Here is a 27,220-nt window from a genome sequence, read left to right as displayed (position 1 = left end):
ACTGATATTCTTTCCTTCCTTCAAGTGATTGGATGTGGCCCACCCACTTGCTAGAGGATAATCTGTTTTCCTTAAAGTCTGTTGAATTAAATGTTCATCTCCTCTAAAAAGTACCTTCACAGAGATATCTAGACTAGTGTTTGCCCAAATATTCAGTACCATGGCCTAGCACACTGACACATAAAATTAACCGTCACCGTCTGCAAGCAGGCCTTACAGGATGATCAGTGGGAATGAGTCATCTGGGTCAGGAGGCAGCTGACCTGCGGCCCAGAGACGAAGAGCAGCACATCAGCCCCTAGAAACATCCGAGAGGGCTCCAGCTGCCGCGTCCTGCCTGGGCTGTGACCACAAAGCAAAACTCTATGCAGCCTTGCAAGAACCATGGCATCCCTTCCAGAATCCCCAGGGTCCTGATAAGAAATCTCCCTGAGAAATGGAGGTTTCCAGCTTTCCTCTTAATCCCGAAATAGCTAAGGAATGAGACAGACACCCCGGCATGGACAGCTCTGGAGGGCTGAGGATTTTCGAGACCCCAAGTGAAATGAGAGTCCCAGTCTAAGGAGAGGCCCACGTCTGTCCCCAGAGTCTTCTAGCTGTAAACCAAGCCCCCGTTCACTTCTTGATCTTGGGACGCGTGGGAGACGGGGGTCTGTGTTTCTCTCTGCTGTGTCGTCGGAATCCGGGTCCCAGGCCCCAGAGCCTCGTGCTTGTAATCGCCCGGTCATCAGTTTTGAAAACAGAAATCTCACATACTTGAACAGCGAAGTTTAAAGGGTGAAGTTGTCAGAGACACGGGATGAGAATAAATGTGGTGTTGGCTCTGAAGGAAGAAGTGGCCCAGCAGTGCCTGCTAACACAGGCCCTCCCTTCGGCCTGGCCCGCAGCAGCTGTCCTGTGGTTCCTGGCAGCGAAACTGCGTTGCAGTCCCTGTTATATGCTAGGCCCCGGGCTGAACTCTTTACGTGTAATGTCTCACTCATTCTTCAGACCAGCTCTTTGAGAGAGGGGCAGTTTTTCGTTCTCCTTCTGCGGTTGGGAGACCAAGATCAGAGAGGTTACGTTGCTTGAACAGGTCACACAGGTAGTTAACTGCTAGAACGTGTTCAACCGGGCAGAATTCACAGCCCTTGCTCCAAGAACTCTGCAGTGTGGCTTTTCACTGTAGCTAGACCCCATGCTCCGATGGGTGGGAGGCAAGGCCAGAAAGGAAGAGTGGGCACCTTCTGGACATCGGAGGCCCTGGCTAACCCCCGTGCCATTTTAAGGAGCCGTAATGAGAGCTAAAAGGAGGCGTTCCGAAGGGTGAGGCGCAGAGGGCTGCGTTGCATGGGAGCTTGAAAATGCTTGGGGAATGCTTGCACAAGGACCACAGGATGGCCAGGCTGGCGGGGCCGCGGCCAAGATGGATACTTTTCTTTGCCTCGAAAGCATTATTATGTGTTTCATTTCAATTAAACACCCCAGGTCTCTACTGCAGCCTGAGAAACACTTGTGTCAACATTCCCCGGGTGCCTGTGCAGAAAGTAAATGGGGGCAAAACCGGTTCCTTGGGTGTCGGAAATGAGAACCAATGATGTGGTCGGAGGCAGGAAGGTTCTGCTCCGGAGCCCGTTTCGCACGGTGACTGACCGAGGAGCCTCCCTACAGCACGGCTTTTGCTGTTAAAGCTCGTGGAGCTGGGTGTGTCCGTCGCCTGCGCTTCCAGTCTCTGCAGATGGGGAACCTGAACTTCTCCGAGGAAATTCTACTCTCAAGAGCCCCCACCCACTGCGAACCCAAACAAAATACACAATTACAAGCTCAGCGCCACCTGGAGACCTGAGAACCATGCGTGGCGAGTGAGAGCTTTATTAATCGAGTGACTTTTGCTTTAACTCTGCGGGAGTTGTTAATTAAAACCACTCAACCATGGAGTTGGGAGAGAGGGAGGGAGAGCGAAATTGAGGACCGCTAACAGATTGGCTTCCCTCACGCCTCTGCAGGCTGGTGCAGCTATTGTGGAAGTTGACACAGACTTTATGGTTGAATAAACCATTCACCAGGGATACGTGTGCGGTTCCGTGGGAACAGCCTTCATTAATGTCCTGCAGCCGGGCCCTCTGGATTCAAAGAACCTGCCTAGCCTCTGACCACATCTGCAAGCTAGTTAGTAATCACGATCATTGTGATCATAGGAATAGGAGCAGCTACCGTTTATGGGCATTTCTGAATGCCAAACCCTGTCTGCAGCACTTTGTATGCATTGTCTCAGTTCAGCCTCGCTAACTAACAGGTCTTCCGCCTGTTCTCCGGACGAGGACACCGCAAGAGGGCAGTAACCTGCCCGAGGTCATGGAGCGGGTGGGTTAGGCAGCCAGGCTGACCACCACACAGGAACGTAGCCACCGTGTTTCAGGGTTCTCACTAAAGCTGTGTAAACATGTTAAAAATCTACTCCTCGTCTTACCCCCAAACTCGCTTCTCCTCCCGTGTTTCCACATCCATTTCTCTTCCACAGCTGGAACCTGGAAGGCTCTCAGACTTTTCATTCCCTTGTCCCTGGAAGGTCGACACTAAGTTGGCTGATCCTGTCTCTTTGGCCTCTCCTGCCATGTTTTCTAGTCTCCTTGCTCATATTTCTCCCCAGAGGACTGCAGTCAGGCCTTCCTTGCTTTCCTTGCCTCTGATCTCAATGCCCATCCAACAGATCTGGCCCACCTTTCAGTTAGAAAATTCTAGAGTGTAGACCTGATCACATTATCACCTGGCTCCACATTGCCTTCTCCGTATAAACTCTGTTTTATTTTCTATTGCTGATTAACAAATGACTCCAAAACCTAGCTGCTTGAATCCACCATGTTCGTGTGCTCATGGGGTCTTTGCATCAGGAATTAGGACAGGTACAGTGAGAGGGGAGAGGGCTGGTCTCTGCTCTACCTCGTCTAGAGCCTCAGCTGGGAGCCACCAGGGCTGGTGCTGGCTTGATGCCTGGGGGTCCAGGTCATTCCAGAGCTTGTTGACTCACATAACTGGCCTGGGACAAATTAAAGGTAGGACACTCATGACCTCTCCACGTGGCTACTTCACAACATGGAGGCCCTAGGAAGGGTAGATTTCTTACCTGGGTCCTCAGAGCTCCCAAAGGTGAGTGTTACAGTGATCAAAGTGAAGCTGCATCACCTTTTATCACCTGCCCTCAGACCTCACAGAGTGTCACTATCACCATTCTGGGTTCATCAAAGCAGTCAGCCCTCCAGATTCAGGAGGAGGGGGCATGGATCCTCTTTCTCAATGGGAGGGTGGCAAGGTCACCTTGAAGATCATGTGGATGGAGCAGGAGATATTGCTGTGGTCATCTTTGGAACATACAGCCTGCTATGTCCTAACCCTCTGTTGCCCAGCATGACATACAAGGCCACGTTGGTGTGTAAGCTCCATGGAGGCACAGACCTTGTCTGTCTTCTGACCACTATCTCCTGTGCCCAGCACAGTGCCCAGCACAAAGTAGGCCCGCCCTTTTATTTGAGGGTCTAATAAGTGATGGATCCACTTGCCAAGGCTCATTTCTGTTTATCTCCTCCTCCTCTCACGGCCCAGCAAGCACCCCCGCCCCCCCCCCCCCCCCCCCCCCCCCCCCCGCCCACTGGCATCCTGGTCCTGCTACTCTGGACCACTGACATCTTCCTTGATGTAGAACCATGTTCTTATAACTCTGTGCCTGTACACGCATCTGTTCTCTATCAACCCCTCTGCACTCAGTTGCCATCCACCTGTCACAGTCCTTTAAGGATCTGCTGAGGCTAGGAAGCCTTCCTGGGCCACCCCAGCAGACATGGGGCTCCCTCCTCTGGGTTCCCAAACACCTGCTCATACCTCCCAGTTCTTTTTGGCTTTGTCTGTTTGTATAACAGTCCCCGAGACCAAGATACCCTTGAGCAGGGGGATGGTGTAATTTACCCCTGCATTTCTAACTCCTGCCAGATGTACTGTGTATGCTCCGTAGTGGGTGTAGAATGAAGGGAGAGGGAGAGTAGTATTTCATAGCCATAACGGCAGCCAGTCTTTGTCGAGGGCTTTTCACATGGCAGGTACCTTCAAGTATTATCTCACTGAATCCTCACAGAAACCCTAGGAGGCCTATAACATGTTACCACCCCCATTGTACAGACGTAGACACTGAGGATGAGAGAAGTCACTTGTCCAAGGTCTTACAGCTGCTACAGGGTGCAGCCAGTTTGGGGAAACTTGAGGACTCAGCCATTGAGGTCCAAGCCCCTTCCCTTTGGATGCTGCCACTTGCTGGGTTTTAGGTTCTGAGACCCAAAGATGTACTATAGCTAGGTCCTAGAGAGCTCTAGAAATCCTAACCTGTAACCGGATTAATGGAATAATAATGTGGGAAGCAACAGAGTATCTACAAGTTAGACAAAGTCTGTTTTGCTCTCTGTGCCAGGTTTTAAGGGGAGCAGAGTCAGGCAGAGGTTTGTTTGGGGAAAGGGAACAAGGAAGGTGAAGGGTTCAAAACTCAAAACATAATAGAAATGTTTGTAGAAACAAGTCTGCTTGATGTGGAAAACTCTTAGAAGAGGGCAGATCCCAGAGAACCAAACCTGAACAGCAGGTGGAGGTTAGCCTTCAGTTTTTCATTTCCTAAACACAGGGATGACCATTAACCAGTGAAAGGAAAACATGCTGAGAAGCAGACCTGTCCAAAGCAGGCTGGACTGTTCTTGCAAAGGCATGAGCCTCCTGTTCCTGAGAGTAATCAAGTAGAATCTGGGAACCTGTGTCCACATATTGCAGAAGCGATTTCTGTGTGAGGTGCAAGGCTGAGACGTGACCTTTAAAAGTTCTTCCTGGTCTAAGACTCATGGTATCCAGGTTCCCATAGGAACCACCGAGGCTCCTATGCTGATGGAGCAGAGCTGGGTGTTATGTTCAGGAGAAAGAGGTCTCTTGGACAAGTCAGGCTTTCCCAGGTGGAGCCAGCCTGGGTGTGGTCACAGGGCACCAAAGCTGTTCATTCTGAAAATTATCTCACCCACATCCCCTTTTTAAAAACACAAAAATCTGCCCTGGTCGGTTTGGCTCCGTGCTTGGAGCATCAGCCTGTGGACTGAAGGGTTGAGGTTTGATTCTGGTCAAGGGCATGTACCTCGGTTGCAGGCTCCATCCCCGGCCCCAGTTGGGGCGCGTGCAGGAGGCAACCAATCAATGTATCTCTCTCACATCAATGTTTCTCTCTGTGTGTCTCTCTCCCTCCCTTCCACTCTCTCAAAAAATCAATGGGGGAAAAAATATCCTTGGGTGAGGATTAATACAAAAATAAATAAAAATTAGAATCAATTAAAAAATAAACACAGGAATTGTGCACGCCTCCTTTCCCTGCTGCAGGTTCTGACATGGAAGGTACAGGAGTGGGAGGCAGAGTGGACTGTGGCTGTTTAGAATCCCTATGAGCTCAGCGTCTGCACACCACCCAGGCTGTCAGTGGAAGTCACACTCTGTAGGTCGTGTAGTGCAAACGGTAGTTATTTAAAGAGTAAAAACGTTACAGCATTGCATGTGCTCACTCCAGCTGTGCAGGGTCTGGGAAATCCAGCTGTGCCCAGCCCCATTTGAAGAACTACGTCAGCTGCCCTGAATCCCATCCTTGTGCAAGTACAAGCATTTGAATAAGTTGAAAAGTGAGGAAACGTGTCAGGAACCCTGTTCTTTTTGTCTGTGAACACCAGACAGCTGTTATGACTGCAGTTCCTACTGCACTGGTGGAAGGGAATTTGAGTAGCCTATAGGCAACCGGTTTCTTCCTTCCTGCTCTCGAGGCCACTGGCCTGTGCTCAGGTCCCCGTTAGCCTGCCCTTCCCACCAGAGTGGGGCAGCTGCTGCTGGGGGGGCCCTGTCGCTCCCGGTGACACCACCCTGCGCTGCTCTTTGTGCACAAGTGAGCTGATGGGCCTGGGTGCCTGGCCACGTGGCTTCTGGGTGTCTCATGCCCAAGTTACCTCCAGCAGCCGTCTTGCTGTGAGGAGGGACATGCTCGTCCACACAGTTGGTGCTACGCCTGCCCCTGTTTCAAAAACGCCAGTGGCACCATCCAGGCCCATATATGTTGGAATTCTAGGAGGACGCAGTTTTTACCTTTGGTTTAAATGGTAGTATATGTACTGAATCCCATTTAGAATGAGTGTCCAGCATAATGATACTCTTCTTTTTTTTTTTTTTTTTCAGAATAATGATATTCTTAATGAAAATGTTACCTGGCAGAAATTTAGCATCTAAGGCCACACAGTGAATTCACTGTGCATTGTAGGTCCTTTGCATTGGCATGTTTGTCTGTGTGACCTCTCTAACTTTCTTGCCCCAACCCCAGGGGCACCCGCTCACCATTCCAAGTGCCACTTGAGAGTTCCTTCCTCGAAGCAGCCCTTTCTGGCCTCTCCCTGCTCTGCCCCTTGCTGAACCCCCTGCAACATCTGCAGGCCTGTTTCCCACACCCAGACACTGAGCCCGCTTGAGGTCAAGGACTTAGCCTGATTCTCATTCCCAGCACACGGGCCAGGGCCTGCCTCACAGTAGGGGCTGCATAAATGTTTATTGAACAAATGACACCACCTCAAAACGGGCACCATCTCGAGGGCAACAGCCTGCATGTGGCGCTAGTGCAGCCCCTCGGCAGCTTCCAGAAACCCTGGCTGGGATTGGGAGATGCCCCCGAGGCTGCTCTGCACCTCAGTTTGCAGAAGGGGTTAGTCACCTTCCTGCCCCACTGTTCTCCGTGCATCTTGACGGTTCCTTCAGCCGCAGCCCTGAGAGGACAAGGCGGAACTTGCAGGGGCCCAAACCGGAGCGCCAGCTGGCTTCTTGCCAGTTGGATCGTGACTATGGCTGTGACCCGGGGTGTCTCCATGAAACCAGACGAGGAGACACTGGATGTCTGGCTCCCGCCCCTGGGGTGCTTGTCAATCCTAAAAACCATCATAAATTCCGCTGACCTAATGGGGAACGCGGACTTGTGTCCTAGAGCACTTTGGGGTTGGGAAGGCGCGTCTGGAGTCACAGGAACGATAAGGTGCAGCAGCGTCCAGACGGCCGGTGAGCACGTCTCCGTGGATGAGAAGTGCCTGGGAGGAAGGATATTTTGACAAAGGGGGAGGCTTTTCCAGGGGGCTGGCATCTCATGACGCCCCTGCTGTGCCGCCCACACATTGCCTAGTCTCTGCATTCAGCGTGCCGGGCGCTGCTCACTCATGCTTCCTCATCTAGGCATCCACAGCTGTACTGTTCTGAGGTCTGTAGGCTTGTATGTGTAAGACCATGAATTCATTGATATTTTAGAAAAACCTTGGAGTCCTCACAATGCTTATCAAGCCTTAATGTGAGATGGAGGGGCCCTCAGAGATCAGGTACTGTTAACATGCACATTGTCCCCTTAAATAGAGGGCCACGACTAGTCATGGTGAGGATTTGAAATTGAAAATTATATTATGTTGACTATTTGCCTGTTAGGGAAGCTGAGGCCAGTCTGGCTCACAGTTCCTCCATCCAGGTCTCAAGATTTAAGTCAGCATTTCTGATTCTCACTACCTGCAAGAAATTATTTGCACGTCTGTTAAAATGCTGGTTTGGCCCTGGCCGGTGTTGCTCAGTGGTTAGAGTGTCAGTAACCGAAGGGTCACAGGTTGGATTTCAGGTCAAGGGCACGTACCTGGGCTGCAGGTTTAATCCGAACCCCATGGGTGTGTGTGGGGGGCAACCAATCAATGTGTCTCTTTCACAGTGATGTCTCTCTCTCTCTCTCTCTCTCTCTCTCTCTTTCCTTCCCTCCCTCTCTTCCACTCTCTTTACAAATCAATGGGGGGAAAATGCAGGTTTGGGGGAAGGGGTGAATAGGGGGAGGATGGCATTTTTAGGGTAATAAAATTCTATCTGTATGATACCGTGATGGTGGGTACATAATATGCATTTGCCAAAACCCATACAACACACAATGAACCCTAATCTAAACCATGGACTTTGGTTAATAATAAGGTATGAATATTATTAATGACATTACTAATAATTAATGTAGTCATTCATATCAAATAATGCATCAATATCAGTTCATCAATTTTAGCAAATGCATCACACTAATGCAAGATATTAATAGGGGAGACTGGTGGTAGGAGAGAGGGAGTATATGGGAGCTCTACTTTCTGTGCAATTTCTCTATAAACCTCAAAAGCTCTAAAAAAAAAAAAAAATAGAGCAGGGTCTGGGCCCCCCTAATGACATTCTGCCTCTGTGAAGCTGGGGCCTGGAAATGTGCCCTTTCTTCGTCGGGTTCCCCAGGTGACTCAGGTGTGTTCCAGAGGTTTGAGAATTCCTGGCTGTCCGTCATCCTCTTTTCACCGTCTGTTTCATTCCAGAAAGGAGCTTAAAGGGGCTTTGTCTGGAGAACTGTCTCCTGTGTGTTAGCATGTGTTTCATCTTTCAGTGGGTGGACAAAAAGCTTCCTGTGCTGGTGCGAGAAGTGCGGCTGCCGTGCCACGCTGACAGCGGAGCCACAATAAAGAAAATCGGGGCCAGACCACATTCCAGACGCGGGGCTGTCAGATTCCCCGCGTGTGCAGCCTCTGCCCGCTCCCATTTCAAGCAGGCATAGTGACGGACTAGTCTGAAAAGTGTGCGTGTGTATAGATCCAAATAGGAATGATCGATCCGCTCTTGTTATAATCCCTGTCTCTCTGTGTGATTGTGTGTTTCATTAGTAAAAATGGTGGATTTTTTTACATTAAAACACTTTTGGAGTTGATAGGTGCATAGACACTTAAGGAGGATAAACCGCAATGCTGTGGAAATGAGTGCCATGTGGGATTTCGTTAAACGTGTGAAATTCCACCTGGTATTTTGTGAAAGTCACACAGACCCTGGCAGCGTGTTTCATCACCAGGCAGGAATTTCCCCACTTGCTCAATCCCTCCTCCGCTAGCAGTTTGGGGAGAGCAAGCCCAAACCCAAAGCGGTGGTGAGGTTGGGTGGTGAGGTTGAGCCTGTGTGCAGAAATTCAGGGTGACGTGTGAGTTACAGCAATGCCCTGGGCACGGCTGAGTCAGCTCAGAGCAAACACAGCCCAGAGCCTTGGGGTGTGGAAACTCACAGAAAGTGTTGAAAGGCCCATCTCAGCCAGGACCACCTTCTGCCCTAGCTCAGGAGCGGGGGCCCAAGCACGGAGTTTGGGGAGGGGTCTGTGAACCTGACTCACACCGGATGCATGTTTCGGACAATAAGTGAGATGGTTTCCATCGCTTTCAGTGGTTTCCCAAAAGGGCCCATACCTTAAGATATAGAATTTCTGCTTTAGATAACGGTCACTAAGCAGTTTGGGTCGTATAAAGAGCTTGTTCCTCTATTGGACGTGTTCTTTTTGAATACGAGATGTGCCATGCTCCTGAAATTTTGTGTAAACTATGACATCTACATAAAACATAGGAATGAAAGGGGACATGGTAAGTCTACACAGAAGAACTCCAGTTTCCCCTGTGGGTCATCTGCTCCCCATACAGAGCCCAGCGCTTCCCACTCTCTACGTGTACTCAAAGCTTGTTGCACTGCAGCATCTGATTCAGGAGGTCGGGATGCTGCACTTCCTGGAAGGTTGCCAGGCGATGCTGAAGCTGCTGGCCCCTGGTACAGATTTTGAGTGGCAGGTAGAGGGCCAGGCACGTGACCCCAGCAGTGTACCTTTGCAGCACTTACCTTTAGGAAATGAAGTCTGTGGCACACCCCCCACCTCCCAGTGAGGCATCAAGGAGGCCCTGAGACACTGTGACACCTCCTTCACTCAGGCTTGCCTTCTCCTGCAGCTGCCTCTGTCCCCATGGCCTGCCGGAGCTGGGCTCTTGTCTGACTAGCTTAGCAACATCGGTGCAGTGCTCCCCTGGGAGGCGTGCTCTGTGTGCTCTGTGACTGGCTGGCTGGAGTAGGCTCCAGACCTCCTGAGCCCAGTCCCTTCTGTGGCAGCTTGACTTCCTGCCACACCAGGATCAGAGAACACACTGGGTTTTCCCTGCCACCTGATTGCTTCCCAGCCGGGACTCTGTGACATAGAAAGGAGGTGCAGACCAGCCAGGGCAGGGGCCGCTGTCCCCTGAGCTGTGGATATTCCCGGTTGGTGGCTCAGGGCCATTGGAGGAGCTCCCCTGCAGTGACAGTGTTTGCCATGGTCCTGGCCTGTGCTTTGGGCCAAGGTGGCTCCTGGCATGGCCTTGGGGGGCAGCTCCAGGCTTGAGCAAATAAGGGAAGCGCCTGCTAGAGATGAGAATTGAGCTCCCACAGCCTCCTAAAAGGAGTCAGATCCCAGCGTGGTGATGAACTGAAGAGCCAGCAGGGCTGCCAGGCACCCCAGCTCTGCATCCAGCAGAAAGGTAGGGAACTGCTCGGGTTCGCTAGGCCCGTCTCCCCTCTGCCGGCAGAGTCCCCAGAGACGTGAAAACAGATGTTTCTCGAGTATCTGTATTGTCCAGCCCAGGTTATTTATGTTAAAGTCCTGTTGTTACAGGGAAAGACCTGCCAACCTTGGGCTTTCTCTCCAAAGGCTGCTGTTGGTTTTGTTTCATTGTGTATACGTTTGGGATGACCCATCACAGAGAAGCAGCACCATGTTCTCTGATCACAATTCACCTTTATTTGGATTAAAAATATTAAGTATATCCTGAGGGTATGAGAATCACTCTGCAATGTGTCTCTGTCCTTGTCATTTGGGGTGGAGGCAGTGGACAGGGGTAAATGAAATATGCCATATTTTCACAAGTTCTTGTGCCTAAAAATGTTGAAGGTTTTCCAAGTGTTTCCTTGATAAAATTTTAAGTGTTCGCCTACATTTGAGTGTGGCGGCTCTATAATTAGCACTGACAAATCAAGCCCAGTTTTGTCCCGATCATCTTTTGCATTTCAAATGCATTCTCTTCTACCCTTGAGTCAAACATAGCAGCTTCTTTTCTGTCATAAAGATCTGCTTTCTTCACAAAGACTCAGGCGGCTTTGTTAGACTAGCTTGTCCGTTTGTCCTTCTGTGACCCAGAGTGAAGTTTGCTCATCTGACTTCCAAGAGGCCCTAAACCAAAGGGATCCTTTTACAGGTTTGTCCAGAAACTCAATTTACATCCTAATGAACTTGGAGAATGAATGTCAGGCTGCATTGTGAGGAGGAGAGGGCAGCACTATGAGAGCTGGTGTTGTTTGGGGACTTGGTTGTTGGTGAGAGGCTCAACTTCAAGGCTTTCGTCAGCCCGCATCGTTTCTTTCAACCTCGCGTCACAGAGTATGTGTTGATATAAGTGTTCACTTTTTATATGGATATTGGCAAGGGAAATTTTACATATTTCTTTCATTCTATTTTCTTTACTATGTTCACAGTTGAACCAAAAGTGTGTCCAGAAAACATAGACAGGCTGACGTATCTTTAAAGAAAAGCATTAGGCTTGACTAGGCTTGATTTTTTTTCTTTCTCCTGTTTGCACTGCTTTCATTTCTCGCATCCGAGGGATTCTTAGATTTTTTTAATGTCATGCTCTGTTAGCAATGCGCTGAACTAGATCAGGGCAGTACGTGTTTCTCACCCTCCCGCCCCCTCTCACCTTCCCAGTTCCCGACCGAAGGAAGGTGGTTTCTTTTGAGGTCAGTGAAGGTCTGTTTGTCACCTTCGCAGGCCGTGTGGAACTGTGAACCCTGAAAACAAGGAGCCACCTGTCCCTCCTTCCCAAGGTGACGCACTAGGCCAGCCTCACTGGTTTCTCATTGTTGCCCCGTTAAACTTAAAGAAGAGGAGAGATCTATGAACTGAACGTTGGACTCAGAATCTGGTGCATTTGTTCTAACAGGTCCTATGAGATGCGAGAGCTCCTTCGTAGCTAGTGTCAGTCACAGGGGAGGCACCTATTTTGTTGAGAAACATCTTGTCATAGGCACGTCACCCCACAGACCTCTCTTGGCTGGAGGGATGGTGAGGTTTACCCTGCAAGTCTGGTCATTCCCCAGAGGCCTGGGGTGACTCAGGGAGGATTCGGGCAGACGGTACATCCTGAAAAATCTGTAGAAGGGAATAGCAGTGAGAAGATGCTCACCAAAAATGGAGTCATGAGTGAGGGTTCCCTTTGAAACAGAAGCCAGAGCCTGCTACTCATTGGCTTAGTACCTTCATCGCGCCCCAGGTTTGCAGGCAGAGGTCTCCACCCCAGCTGGCATGCAAGCCCTTTCTGACTGTGCCCCAGTCCCCATGCAGCCCAGCGGTGTCTTTGCTCCTGATGTTCCAGCCACGGTGAACTACTTCCCCTTCCCCCAACTTCCCCTCCCCTCCCTTTCTCTTGCTTTTGTCCAGGTTATCCAGGTACCTAGATGGATGCTCCTCCTCTGGCTGGCAAACCCCTCTGTGGCACCTTCCCCATGTGCTCAGGGCCTGGTGTACATCATCTGTAATACTGCTCTGCACCTAGGAGTGGTTACCTCTTCTGAGATTGAGCCCCTTGTAGGCTTTGAGCTATGCCAGAGCAGGGAGGGCTAGAACTGGGTCTTTCCATCCCTGTACCTGGTGCAGAGCCTGGTGTTGATGGAACTGAAGAGGGAGACGGTAATGCAGTCACTACACTGTGATAAGCGTTCCCGACGTGCCCGGCACTGGGCTGTCTGCGCACTGCGTCTTTCACCCACCACAGCCCTGTGAGGCCAGTCTGCAGTTCCACCCATCTTGCAGACGTGGAAACTGAAATTCAAAGAAAATATACCCAGAAAGTGACAGAGCTGAGATTTGAACCCACCTGCTTGCACTGTGATCTTGACCCCAGTTTCATTTTCTTCATCAGAATACTAGAGATAATAATACACTTGGTAGGCTTCTTTTGAAGCTCAAATACCATGATTTGTGAGAAGCCCTTTGCTCGGTGCCCAGCAAGCGTCGGTATCCATTAGTTCATGTTGGTAGTGACGTATGTGAGGTCACTTTGCTAGCAAGGAGCAGAGGAGACGTGGAACCCAGGTCTGTCTGACCACAGAGCCCTGTTTCTAGCTCTGATGTTCGTTGGCCAACCCGGAGCACCCCAGCCTCGAACAGCAAGGGAAACACCCCACAGACACCTGTGTCTTTAGCAGAAGCTCCTACTCTCCATCCCAGCCCTGGTAGAAGCGGTGGAAGGCAAGGCAGCGAGCCCCCCCGCCCCCACCCCTCGCCCCCTCCGCCCCCCCCAATCCATCGCTGCCGAAATCCCGAGGAGAATATGGAATCCTTCAGTTGCTTGGCCGCTCAGGCAGGACCCCGTCGAGCAAATTCTAGGATGTTACCAGCACCTCGTTAGGCTCCAGCACTAGTTATTTATTTCCCCCAAAGAGAAGGAAACCAGCACAGGGCTCAGGATTCAGTCCCTGGATCGGCTGGTTCCTTTCCTTGTGACCTCAGGCAAGTTATTTCATCTCCACTCTGCGTGCGCCTCCCAAAAGCTCCCCAAGATGGGGTGCAGCCATCACTCCCGCCCTCCTCTCCCCCGGAGCCTTCAGAAACACCAGCCTTTCTAACTGCTGGGCAAGGGCTGGTGTTTCAGAAGAACATGCCAGTGATGGCTTCCCTTGCAAATTATGCTTTCTTTCCCCTGTAAATTATGATTAACTTGATCACGGCAGTTTACATTAACGTGTTCTATAGACAATTCCTATGCAAACTTGGGTGGAACAAAAAAATGTATCTTTGTATTGAGGCTGGAGGGTTACTGAAAAATATGTACCGAGCTTTTTTGTAAATCAGACTGTTGTAATCGGTGGATAATAACAGAAATAAGTATGTCAAATTAGATTATTGAATGTAAGGCTGGTTCTAGTGACACCTATCCCCAGTGCTATGCCGTCTGCTAATGAGAACATTCAACAGAATTTATTTTGAATAGTATTATAAAAAATATAGGATTTAATATATTGAATATATTTCTACAAACCTCTAGAAGTAAATTCTCTCTCTCTTCCTCTCTCTCTCTCTCTCTCTCTCTCTTTCTCTCTCTCTCCCTTGCCCCCTCTCTCACACACACACACACATTCATGAATGAATGAAATAGATTTGCAATAAAACTGAATTATTGCCAAAACCGGTTTGGCTAAGTGGATAGAGCGTCAGCCTGTGGACTGAAAGGTCCCAGGTTCGATTCCAGTCAAGGGCATGTACCTGGGTTGCGGGCATATCCCCAGTGCGGGGTGTGCAGGAGGCAGCTGATCGATGTTTCTCTCTCATCAATGTTTCTAACTCTCTATCTCTCTCCCTTCCTCTCTGTAAAAAATCAATAAAATATATTTTAAAAAAACTGAATTATTATCAGATGAGTTGCATTCCGCTCCCTAGCTTTCAGGTGCATTTAAGAAGGTAGAGGATCTGGATTTAGCCTTGCATTTCCCTTCATTTCTGTCTAAACAAAATTGGAATTCTCAGCATCAGTTGACAAGCCAAGTTATCACATCAGTCCACCCTCCAGGGCCCTCCCACTGTCATTGGTGGTCATTTTTCAACCAAATTATATTGCAACTGGATGTTGCTGGGCTGGGCTGCAGCACGTCTCCGTGTCCCATCTCAGGAATGCTCACCAGGCTCTGTGCTCTGCCCTTCACAGAAAGCCAGGGGTGTTGTGTGTGGGCCTCGCCTACATGCCCGGGTACGTGTAATTGCCCAACTGTGTGTGTTGTTTCACCGGCAATAAAAATCCGGCAGGGAAGTGAATGCTAAAGTTAGCTTGTCCTTTGACAAGATCTCCCCAGTTGAAAATTTTTTGTTTATCTATATGCTTGAAAGGACTTTACTGACATCAAATTAACTGCCTTGCTTAATGGTGCAAGATTGTGTTTTGAAGAGCTTCCACTGAATTGTCCTTGAAAGGACATTTGCTCTTGCAAGTCTAGCCTCTGGCAAAGTTCCTGCATCTGGGTGTAGGTGGTTTTCTCTGCATGTGCGAGCTGTAGGATGTGTGCGTGTAGCCCACCACTGGACCACGAGTCACTACCTCTCTTGGGTGGGTGGAAGGATGGACAGACAGGTGGACAGACTGTCAGGTCGTTTACTTTGCCTTGCCATGTGTCTTAGATATCAAGTTTGCTGACATTTAAGAAGGAAAACCTAGTGTCCTTCCAACAAGTTCTTGCTAAACCCCACCCGATGACTATGTTTTTGAGCTTCACTCATTCAACAACAACAGTATTTAAGAGGCACTGAGGATGTGCTAGGCACATGGGATACAGAGTTGAACAAAATAAGAATAGTCCCTGCCTTCAAGGAAGTTACTATCTTGTATGGGAGAGGCAAGCATTAAAAAGTAATTACACAAAGAATTAGTTAACTCTAGCTGTCATCACTTTTTTAAAATTAATATATAATTTATATACTATAAAATTCACCATTTAAAGTATAAAATTAAGTGGTATTTGTTTATTTAGGCTTAAACAACAAACATTCAGAAAGTCCCAGGGGTCACCCCCCTTCCCTGGACAACACCGATTTCATCAGAAGATAGTATTGTGGCATCACCGAGAGATCTGGAGAGCAGTACATTAGCATTCGTGTTATTCAGAGAGCTTTGTGACAGTCACCTGAAGACATCAGTGTCAAAGGTGAATGCACCATCGTAGATACTTCAAGATAATGACAACCCTGATGATGCCTTTCCTCTGTAGGTTCCACTGCACATTGCAGAGCACTTTCATAGGCCTCATCTCACTAGTCCCCACCTTTGCCTTGTAAGGCGGGAAGGCTGTGATATCCCCATCCTTTAAAGGAAAATCCCAGAGAAGTGACTTGCCTGTAATGGCAGAGGTGCCTCTCTTATCCTCTATCCTTTCTTTCCGCCTCTCTCGAAAGCTTGCCTGCATTCTCCAGGGCCCTGTTCTGTACTGTTTCCTATGATGTACTTATGACTTGTCAGTTTCATTCACAGTACTTGAGTAAAAAAAAAAAACCTGCTTGTATAATAGCTGATGTTAAAAAGAATGTCATGAACACATCTGGCAGTTAATTTTATTCACTAGTTCCCTTCTGCTTTACGGATTCCTGTGAGTCTGGGTTAATTAAGCTGAGTTCTATTTTTGCTAGCGAGCTGGTGATCCTTTGGGCTGACTCGGTGGCCGCATGAGCCCTGGGCTGCAATCAGTGACGGAGCCTCGGTGAAGCCTCGGTGCCTTCCCTGGATAGGAACGATGAGACTGTACGAGACTTGCTTTTGACCATACGTTTGCATCCTCCTCTTCTTTTAAAGGTACATGACCGATGGCGGACTTGGCCTCTACACCCGCCGCCTGAACCGGCTCCCTGATGGGATGGCTGTAGTGCGGGAGACCCTGCAAAGAAACACCTCCCTGGGCCTCGGAGACGCCGACAGGTAAGCGGCTCCACTTGGGGTTGGCCAGGCGCAGGGGTCCTTCCACAGCGGCCCGAGAAATGAGGGTGGTGATATCAAGAGCGAATGGGTGCTGCTTCACCCATGTGGAGGTTGGAGGCCCAAAGCCATGCCTGGGGTGAGCAGTGGGCACAGCAGGAAGGAGAGGGCTGAAGGGTGCTCCAGCTCTGCTCTGCGTCGAACGGTGCTTCTGAGAGCGAGAGCGCAGGGAGTTCAGGCTGGAGTCCTTCGTTGTTGTTTTGACTGTTGCTATGCCTCTTTGTCAGCTCAGCAGGCCCCCGGGATCTGCTTTCCTTCCTCATTTGGCAGCTTTCTAGGCATTGCAGCTTGGCACAGTCCCTCGGGATGCACAGGTGTGTGTGCAGACGGGAGCTCCGGCCTCGGCTGAGCTGGCCTCACCGTCAGTCTCCTGTTGCCTGGTAATGGGAGGCAAGGCTTAAGTGTTCAGATTTATACACCTGCCCTGAGATTAGAGCGCTGAGCAGTTGAGGTTATAGGGCGTCACCGGTCTTCATTGCTGCTACCGTCAGAGACGAAAAGAGCCTCAGAAAACACTAGAATAGAGAAAGAGGGATATTTGGCATTCAAGTTTCTAGTCCTTATTCTGTCGCAAACCTATTCTGTGACCGTGAGCAATTATTAAAGAAGAGGTTTGGGCCGTTGTGATTCCCACGACCCCTTCGAGCGCCGCTGTGCTGTACCTCTAGACGTCAGCACCTTCAGTGACCTGTCTGTGCCAGGATTTCTCTGGCGTACTTGACCTCTTTCCGCACCTGGGCTGGTGAGACACACCGTGGAGTTTAGATGTGAGGGGTGCTCACCCCCAGGTGTTGGAAAGCCAAGTATTTGTAGCACAAGCCAGCTTCTTGTCGTTCTCTTAGCAGAGCACACTGTTTGCAAGGAGACTTTGTGGTTCTCTGGCTTCAGAGGACTAGGGCAGCAAACTAAAGAGGCAGACACCCACCGAAGGCACCCCCAGAAAGGGGATCTGCTGAAGGGAAGTCCTCACATTCTCTCGGGAAGGCTGGGAAGCTTCGGCTGATGGAGAGAGCGCTGCATTAGTGTGGGGAATGGGGACCTGGCCCGGGCTCTGCCGCTGACTGGAGTCTGTGCTACTCACAGAGTCTAACCACGCCCCCCCCCACCTTCGCCCCACACCCATGGGTCTAGGGTGCTGATTTGTACCAGAAATGACAAATGGCTTTCCACACCAGTGCCAGCTCGAGTCAGTTGTGTTCCTGTAATTACTTTTTTTTTAAGGAGTGGTTTGGAGATTCCATAGAAAGATGAACCATGGGAGGGCTCTTTCTAAAGGTAACGCTCTCTAGAAATAAAATCTTTAGAGTAAATATTATCGGGGGGGGGGGGGGGGAAATCAGCTGTTGTGACACTCCCACTGGAGATTTCACAATCTCGCCAAATTAGTTTGCTTGTTTGTGCTCTGCTGTAAACACGCAATTGGTTAGTAAATCCATGAGCATGAAGTGCAGGCCTTACAAGGTACGTCTCCCCTTGTAGCAAAGGAAGAATCTGCACTAGGCAGTTTAATTTAATGCTTCGTTGCAGGGCTAATGGAATTACCACAGATCACAGCTGAGCTTGGTTCTGCTTTTGGAGTGGAGGGTTTGGGTGGGGGCTGGAAAGACGATAGCGCCTGTTATGTTTTTCTAGTCCAGCCTCTATGCATAGGCTATGTGCTGGCACCATGTGGACAGCAATGTCTTCTGGTTCTCCCCAGATGTGAGACTAAGTGGCTAAATGACCAACTTTTAAAGAAAGAACTCAGGTGGCTTTTAAAAAATAGGATTTAATAATGCTTATAAGTTTTCTGTCTCCTATAAGTACTGGCCTTTAGGCGGTGAGATATTTTGCATTATTCTAGAATAAGTTAAGTTTCTTTACTCTCCAAAATTATTGTGAACAGAATAATGATAAATTATTACTTCATCTTTGGCTCAGTTGAAATGGTGTTAGATTTGTTTCAGCAAAGTTCTTCATGTAAATCTCTTCCCCAAACTGTATTCTAGATGACTGTCCCCCAACATGGGAGGCTCACATTGGTAGGATAGGAAATAATTGTAGATGGCAGACGGGGAAGTATTTCTTTTTAACAATTACACTTATAACTATGCCCTGGTCGGGTGGCTCAAAGGTTGCAGGTTTGATCCCTGTTGGGAGGCAACCAATCGATGTTTCTCTCTCTCTCCCTCTCCCTCTCTCTCTCCCTCCCTTCCTCTCTCCCTCCCTCCCTCCCACCCTCTCACTCTCACGCTCTCTCTCTCCCTTTTTACCTTTCTCCCTCCTTCCCTCCCTCCCTCTCAAATCAACGAAAAAAATAATCTATAATAATAAAAGCATAATATGCTCATTAGACCAGACATCCTTCCAGCCTCTAGTAATAGAATAAAATCAATGAAAACATATCCTCAGGTGAGGATTAAAAAAACAAACTTATACCTATCACATCAAACCATGATTTTACAAATATTGCTTAGGGTAAGGATAGTGTGGGCTATTTCATGTGAAATATCAAGGTGGACTATCACAGGCGGTGTGCAGATATATTATTTTTTTTTTAAAAAGGTCGTATGGAAATGGCTGGCTGCAGGTTAGGCAAGCCTATTCTTGTCCCAGCAATTGGAAATATGTTCTTTAAATAATTTAAATTAGACGAGTGGGAAAATGCAGAGAACCCAGCACCTTTCCAGAATCTTTCCCTTTTAACCTGAAACAAGAAGGTCCCAGAGCTGAGAGATTTCCAGGAAGTTCTTTATAATAAGAGCCCAGTCCTTAAGGATTCGCACACAAGCAACAGATTGCTTCTACAGAGGAAGTAGGAAAAGTACTGGAGATGAGGCCCAGTTAGACCTGAGCCAAGGGAGGACCAGCATCCGAAGGGCAGGTCACCTCCCTTGGAACAGGAAAACCGTTAACCTGAGCCGTGCTGCTCCACAGAACAGCCTGAGGGGTGCTGACCTACCCCCCTGACCTCAGCTGTTTGAGTAGGATGTGGCTGGGGTATCTTTAGGGTTATTAAAAGTAACTGATAGCAGTGTGTACCTTCGGAGCCTGGGAGATAGAGACCAGGTCAGCTGTGAGTCTCTGAGTCTCTGAGCGATGTCACCAGTGGCTTCTGAGAAACAGCAAAGGACGAGAGTAAACTCAGAAGGCCCGTCTGCCCTTGATCTCCTGTCACTCCCTCAGGGCTGCCACCCGGGGCTCCACTTTTCACCCGACAGTCATCAGTGGCTACTTCCAGCCAACAAGAGCCCGCAGCTGAGAAGGGAGGATCAAAGGGGACCCAGAGAGGTGGCTTATTACGTGTCAGGGGCCCTAGATAACAAATAAAGAGAACTTGGGTGTGGAGGTCTCTGGCCAGGCAGCCTGGCAAGAAGAATACACCCCAGGAACACCAGGGGGCTGGGATCCCAGACAAGCAAAAGGGTTGTTGGACTCCTGCCAGCTCCTACATGCACCGCTGTCTGTCCCCTCAGCACCCTCAGAAGTTCTTGAACTCCAGCGAGTTGGTGCTTTCACAGCTTCAAGCACAGCCTTGGGGAAGTTTCCACTCCCGGTCTCCTCCTTTGTTCTTGCAAGTCATCCCTGTGCTCACGCCCTTTCTGTCGTCCCCCTCCTGCTTCCGCCTGCAGTGGGCACAGGCAGCTAGACCTCCCCCTAAATGGCACCCCTGGGTCATGGAACTGTCATTGAGAGCACAAGAAAGCCAGAAACCAGGCTGTCGTGTGCGCTGGAGCAGGGGGACTTTGGAATTGCTTGGTACCTTCCTCCTGAACCAGGAGAACTCTTACTGAACGCCAGTGGCTTCTATTGACTTTGGGTAATGATAAAAATAGCAAAATAACTAATGTTTCGTGGTGACGCTTCAACCTGAGACCTGAACAAAATGTAAATTGTGCCCTAGCTGGTTTGACTCAGTGGATAGAGCGTCGACCCACAACTGAAGGTCCCAGGTTCGATTCCGATCCAAGGGCAAGTACCTCAGTTACAGGCTCCATCCCAGGTCCTGGTCCGGGTACATGCGGGAGACAACAAATGGATGTTGCTCTTTCTCTGCCTCTCCCCCTCCCTTCCATTCTCTCTCTCTTAAAAGAAAAAAAAATGTCCTCCTGTGAGGATTAACAAAATATAACCAAAAATTTAAAAAATATAAATTGCCCTCCATGATACCAAGACACCCATGATGCCATGCGGGACGGAGAAACTGTTTTTCCCTCTTGTTACTGCGTTTCCTTGCCCCCAAACCCTGAACGTTCTAGGTGTAGAGACCGTGCTCACAGTAGGAGTCACTGCACTGCCTTTCTGTTGGCGTGTGGAGCCCTGGCAATGGCACCCAGAGCTGTCCCACTTTCAGCTCGAATCGGGAGTCCCACGGTGTGAGGATGTAACTATGCAGCCTGGTATTTGGCCAGCCTGCCAAGCTGAGCCCTCCTTCCTAGCCAGGACTGTCACAAGAGCCCAGGGCACCGCTTGGCTTTGTGATTTGTGTGGAACAAGGCAGCCTCCTGGCACCAAGCAGTGCAGCCACAGATTCAGGCCTGACCTGCAGAGAGGAGATGAATCCAGGCCAGAGTTCCTGGGCTGCAAGTGGAGCTCACTCCCCTACCAGGTAGTAAGTCCTCAGTCCAATCATTTCTTAGGCAGAGCTTCTGCTGGGATGTACAGGCGGGAAGGAACCCCAGTGGGAATGACCTCTCCCCTCTCCTCCCTGCCAAGCCTGTGGAGGGCAGAATAATGACCGCCGCCCCCCTCCCCCCGATGTCCATGGCTTGGTCTCCAGAACCCGTGGATACACTCTGCTACCTGGCCAGGGGGATACGAGACCACTGTGAGACGTGCACAAGGTAAAGGTGGTGAGTCTGTTCTGTAAAGAACTGAATAAAAATAAAACATTCTGATGATTCCTCAGACCTGCAAGTCATCCAGGGCTCCCTGGGCTCGATCACCTGGCCTCTCTTTTCTTTACAGTCAATTAATTAACAAGCCCTCTTCTTTCCATAACAGCTTAGAGCAGTGATGGCGAACCTTTTGAGCTCGGCGTGTCAGCATTTTGAAAATCCCTAACTTAACTCTGGTGCCGTGTCACATATAGAAATTTTTTGATATTTGCAACCATAGTTAAACAAAGACTTATATTTTTGATACTTATTTTATATATTTAAATGCCATTTAACAAAGAAAAATCAACCAAAAAAATGAGTTCGAGTGTCACCTCTGACACACATGTCATAGGTTCGCCATCACTGGCTTAGAGTAACCATATGTAATGAAAGAATAATTGTGTATTAAAGGAAAGCACAAGAACCCGGGGAAGTATGAGTTAGAATATGACATGTAGAAAAGGGAGGAAGTTGAGAATACAGATAAACAAGCCATAGGTGCTACATGGTTGGATATTTGAGCATTGAGCTTCCTACTGACCTAAGTGAAAATGAACTTTGCCTTACTTCCCCCACCTCATCCTGATCTCTCCCATACTATTTTGTCTTCGTCTTTCCTTGCTTGGGTCCTTCCTCTCTCATTCTCCTTGCATTTGCATTTTCTTAGTCCTGCACTCAAGGGTTATACTCATTTTCTGGAGACAGAGAGATGCCTCTAGCATGGTACCCAGCACCAGTGATCTCCATTCTGTTTTCTTTCCCCTCCTTTTCTCTTTCCTCTCTTGCTTGTGTGGAGCAAAGCAGGCGGGAGTGAACGTCCCTTTCATTTAAAGCTCATAAAAGGAACCTTAGAGGCAAATCTCTATTTCCGAGGTAACAGGGTAATAATTACTGCATTGGCCTTTCCCAGGGGCCTCTTTTCTGCTGGAATCGCTGGCTTCCTTTTAAAGTAAGAGCTGCTTCCTGTGGACTGGGTGGGCAGGGGCCACCTGTGCTGAACAGAGGGCCGGTGCTGACAGGAAGCAAACCAGCTGCACCTTCAGCCACAAAGGAATTCTCCCAGGGGCTTGTAAAGAGAAGAGAAAGAACAGTCTGTGGAGTCTCTTTTCTTGTCCATTCAGTGTTTTCACTTAAAAAAAGAAAAGAAAGAAAGAAAGCAGTGTAGTGGCCCCACGAGGATCAGAAGCGTCCACTTCCTAATGTTGCCCAACTTGATAACTTTGTTCCAGGTTACACTCTAGAGCAGTGGTTCTCAACCTTCCTAATGCTGCGACCCTTTTATACAGTTCCTCATGTTGTGGTGACCCCCCAACCATAAAATTATTTTCATTGCTACTTCATAACTGTAATTTTGCTACTGTTATGGATCGTAATGTAAATATCTGATATGCCGGATGTATTTAGGCGACCCCTGCAAAAGGGTCGTTTGACCCCCAAAGGGATCGCGACCCACAGGTTGAGAACCGCTGCTCTAGAGGCACAGCTGAGGCAGCAGGTCCCTAACACAGTTATTTTATTTATTTATTTTTTTTGGCAGAGCCCCTGCTGGGATACGCAGAGGAGAGAGGGGGGTGGTTAGTTGGGGGGCAGGAAGCACAGCCACTCCCCCAACTCTCCAAAGTACATTTTCCAAAAAATGTAGCCTTTTCAATAATTGTTTCAAAGTAATCTGTAGACTTGGTGGCTGTTCAAAGTATGGGTGAGAAGATGTCTAGCAATATGAAAGCAAGAATGAGAGGTCAAAGAAGAAGGCCAAAACGGGGTGCTTAACCCCCAGCAACCCAAACCATAGGCTCCCACGCCCAAGTAAGACTCTGACTGCACCTGTGCCCTGCAACAGAAAAGAACATCATGTGTTTTAATCCAGGTACCTGGGCAAGTCTTTGCTTCAGTCAGGGTAGAATACGTTGTGCTGTGTAACAAACATTCCAAAAAAAACCCACCATGAATGGCCACTGCAGATTAGTAGAAGGCTATGTTGTATGTACATCATTTTCACTCTAGGACCCAGGTGTCAGAGGGGCTTCTGTTTAAAGCATTGACAATCCCCATGGCAAAGAGAAAGGGAGAGTGGTCAGCCACATACTGTCTCCTAAAGCTCCTGCTGGAATGGCCCCTGTAACTTCCACCTGCTTGTCATTGGCCAAAGGAAATCCCATGGCTACACTTAAATTCAAAGCTGAAGAGAAGTATATACAATTCTACCATATGCCCGTGACAGCAGAAAATATATGAATTGCATTAGTGACTATCATTTTATGACGTACTTAATGCCAAGACCCCATTATTTAGCCAACTCTGTATCATGTAATTTATTACGTATTTCCTATATACCTCTCGGATGCCAGGAGCTGTGCCACCCAATCTGACTGATGGGCTCTAGTAGCTCCTCTGAGGGAAGAGTGAGCAGATAGTGACTGAATAGGTTAAGGAATTTTTAAACAGTCCTATGGGTCAGTTGCATTTCAACATTTGGACTGAGATTTGATATGTGACAGAAATAGAAAATGCCGATATTTACTGAGCACCTACTATGCATAGGCTCTGGGGATCCAAAGATGAATAGGAAGTAGTCCATGCTCCCTGCTCTTAAGAAACTTGAAGTCAAATAGAGGGGAGAGAATCCCTAAATAAGCCCTCACAACTCAAGGTGCCAGCTCTCCGGAGACTTTCACCGGTGCCCTGAGAACCGGAAGGACGGGGAGTACCCCTGGGGGCTAACTGCAGCCCTACATTGGGAACTTGTTGTCATAATAAAACGCAGGCGGTTTCCTTTCCTGTCGGTGATGATTTGAAAGATCCTTTGGAAACATTACCCAAGTGTCCAAATAGGCCCGCTTATCTCATCATCCCTCTGGGATTTTCTTTTGTTCCCTTTAATATCCTTTGTCACTTCTGAAGAGCAGCCTAGCCCGGATTTCTGTTGCTGAAATGTAAGAGCTGATTGAAATGAGCCCGGTGTGTAAGGCAGCCCTCACACGGGCCTGTGGAGAGGTGTCCTGGTTACAGTGTAACCTTTAGATTGTCCTGCTGCACAGCTGTGCCAGCCGGAGTTTCTGTTCAAGGTCACCGCGCCTGGGAGAGTGTTTTCCCAAGGCTGCCTCTCCCAGGGCAGTCCAGTGGGAAGCTGAGGATGCACGGCGCGGGGAGAGGCCTTCAGAATCATCAGGGGCAGCCCTCTTACTTTGCCAATGAGGCCATCGAGGCCCAGGGAGATAGCTAATGGCCCAGGGACCACTCGCTGTCCTCCAGGCTTCGGGGAGCAAGGTCATCGCAGTGTTTGGAAAGCATGAAGCCCAGTAACTTGCATGAGAGCACATGTGATCTCTTTGGTGATTATTATGGATACAGCCCATGTAATAAGGGAGGCAGTGCCCTGGGAACCAAGAGACCTTGTCCTAGATCTGGCTCTGCCCCATCGAACATTTTGGTCTCGATGTGCCCCCTCCCCTCGTTTCTTCATCTGTGGGGTCAGACCAGCTGATCCTAAGGTCCCTGAGTTCCAGTGAGTCAGTGGTCTTGTCTGACGCTGGAGGGCAGAGTAAACGGAGTGGCTCACAAGTGTAGCTCATTCATGCAGGGCAGGGACCCCAGGAACTTTTTGCCTTGGTATGTGCAGTGACAGGTGGCACCCTGTGCTGGTTCTGTCAGGAATGGTGTTCTCACCCAAGACCTCTGGTGTGTGCAGACCCAGACCAAGGGCCCCCACTACTGCGTGGGGCAGACCTCTCTGAGACAAGGGTATCCGTCCTCGTTGCACCTCGGAGCTAAGCCTGCTCTCAGCCTCGCTGCCCCCAGAGGAGGGCGAGAGAGGAGGGTGCTGGGGCAGGGGCTGAGAATGCCCAGAGCTGAAGGAACAGATGAAATCTTCCAGAAGGGGGAGTCCAGGGCGGGCAGAGCCGCGGATGAGAGTGTGGGGCCGGGACCCTCCGATGCCTGGCAGGAGGTCTTCCTTCATTCACTGCAGAGGCTCTTGCTCTAACTTGGAGTGTCACCATAATTATACTAGGAGTGGAAGCTCGTGCAATTGTGGTCTTATTTGCATCAAGATAAAATTCCAAGTGACTGATAAGCAGTGAATTGCATTTGTTCGGGTGGGTGTTTTGACTCAGGATTTAATTGGACTTGGATATACATCGCTCCTTAAATCAGTACAGCCTGTCCCGGGACAGGGCGGTCAGCCTGGGGACCGGGCAGCGGTGGGGGGCTTGGAGGGACTTCCCTGTCCTGCGATTTTTCATGCAGTTGGCAACACCAGACTTCTGCACCACAAAACAGCACTTGGGTTTATACAAGGAAACCATGAGTGATATGTATAAAGGAACAGACTCTGAAAGGTGACATCCCTTCCCCAAAGCCTCCGTGTGAGGTTAGGATTTGAATTTGCCTCTCCCTGGACACAGCCTTTGCCCTCCACCGTTGTGCTTGCCTTCCCGTGCTTGCCTTCCTTGTGTTCAGGGCTCGGCTGCCATCCTTCTAGATGGGAACCTCACTTACACAGGCGCTGGCATCAGGACCACTGACCGTAAGACCCCCCCTTCTCAGGTCTGACTCCCCAGGCTCCAGCTCCAGCCAGGCCCTGCGTTGTTGAGGGAACCCTGATTTAGGAGAAGATTAGGGACGCTTGAAGCTGTCATGTTTTTCTCTTAAGAACATTTAACTACTTCAGTGCCACAGCCTTCGGGAAAAGCTAGGAGTTGCCTTTGTCACACTGATCACACCTGGTGACCTGCAGGCTCCCCCTTCAGCCCCCTTCCCCCTGGGAGTGAGGAGTGGCCTCCCTGGAGGCCCCTGGCATTTCTCTGTCTCTGGGCCATCCCAGAGGAGGTGGCTTTAGGAGGCTGCGTTGTCTGCTGGGCTGCAGCCCCATTGTTTCTCCTCGTCTGCTGCGCCCTTGATTTATCTCCCTCATTACCCCACGGTGCTCAGGCCTGTGAAATTGCCTGAAATGAGATCTGAAGGGAGACTGATGTTCTGAGGGATGGTGCAAGACTGTGTGGGAGAGATGAAGCGGGGCCTGGGGGAAATGAGGTGGTTGCATGGCTCCAGGACTTCTATCTCCGTCTCTCCGTTAGCTTGCCCTGAGTTTGGGGGAGAGGGACGCACAGCCCTCCGGTTTCCCCAGTGGCAAAATGAGGCTTAAAAAGCATCCTCCCTGGCTGCTGCTTTGGGGTGTCTGGACATGGATGTGGGGAAGGCCTGGAGAGATGGGCTGCAGAACCACAGGGCATTTGCGTTGCAGTTGGAGTCGGTCACAGCACCTTTTACGGGGGGCACAGGTGGACTCAAGAAGGGGTGTGTGGGAGCACATTGGGTGCTTTCTGGTCAGCCAGAGCTGGCTTTGCTGGCCGAGCACTCTGTGGGGAGATGAAGGTGGATCTTCAGGTTTGCCCTGCCTTGTGCTGCCGGGATCCATGTTTTCTTACCGTGTGGGAGCCACTCCCGAGGGCCCTGGGTGCACCAGAGATGCGGGAGGCTGCCGGCACTCCTCCTGGACTCTGGGCAGTTTGCCATCTGGGGTCCCAGTCTGAGACTCACTCATCGTCAGCAATAACAGTTCTGACTTCGTGAGCATCTGCTGTGTCCCAGGGATTCTCCTGGAGGCTCTGCATATTGGCTTTAACCTCCCAGAGGACTCAGCCAGGCAGGAGCCGGGTGTCAGGGAGTCCACATTGCTTGCTGGGGGCACAGGCAGTGAGTGGCAGAGCTCCAGTTTCAACCAGGTCTGTCTGACTCCAGAGCCAGCATTCTCTCCAGGACACGTGTTGCCTGTCTCCTAAAGGACAGGTAAATCCGTGGTGAATAGTCCCCGGATCTAGCTCTCTCTAGGAACAAGCAGGAATAACCTCCTGGCTCTCCTTATCTGAGTAACGCCCACTCGCCCTCCAGGACAGGCCCCTGCCCTTCCTTTTCTGGGAAGCCTCCCTGCCCTGCTCCCTCCGCCCC

At 49.7% G+C, this 27,220-nt stretch overlaps 1 protein-coding gene across 4 annotated transcripts in view; it reads left to right on the top strand.

Moving 5' to 3' along the window:
- NAV2 (neuron navigator 2) overlaps positions 1-27,220 on the top strand; it is a 366,387-nt gene that overhangs the window by 240,547 nt on the left and 98,620 nt on the right. For all 4 annotated transcript variants that reach the window (XM_070428165.1, XM_070428164.1, XM_070428167.1 and 1 more), the window contains one exon: positions 16,236-16,358. In XM_070428165.1, the coding sequence (XP_070284266.1) occupies positions 16,236-16,358 (123 nt within the window). The remainder of the gene's footprint in view (positions 1-16,235; positions 16,359-27,220) is intronic.

This window comes from Myotis yumanensis, unplaced genomic scaffold (genome assembly GCF_028538775.1).
Source record: "Myotis yumanensis isolate MYYU_CA2020_CCGP unplaced genomic scaffold, mMyoYum1.0.hap1 SCAF_10, whole genome shotgun sequence".
Classification (NCBI taxonomy): domain Eukaryota; kingdom Metazoa; phylum Chordata; class Mammalia; order Chiroptera; family Vespertilionidae; genus Myotis; species Myotis yumanensis.
This window is presented reverse-complemented; position numbering and strand designations above follow the sequence as displayed.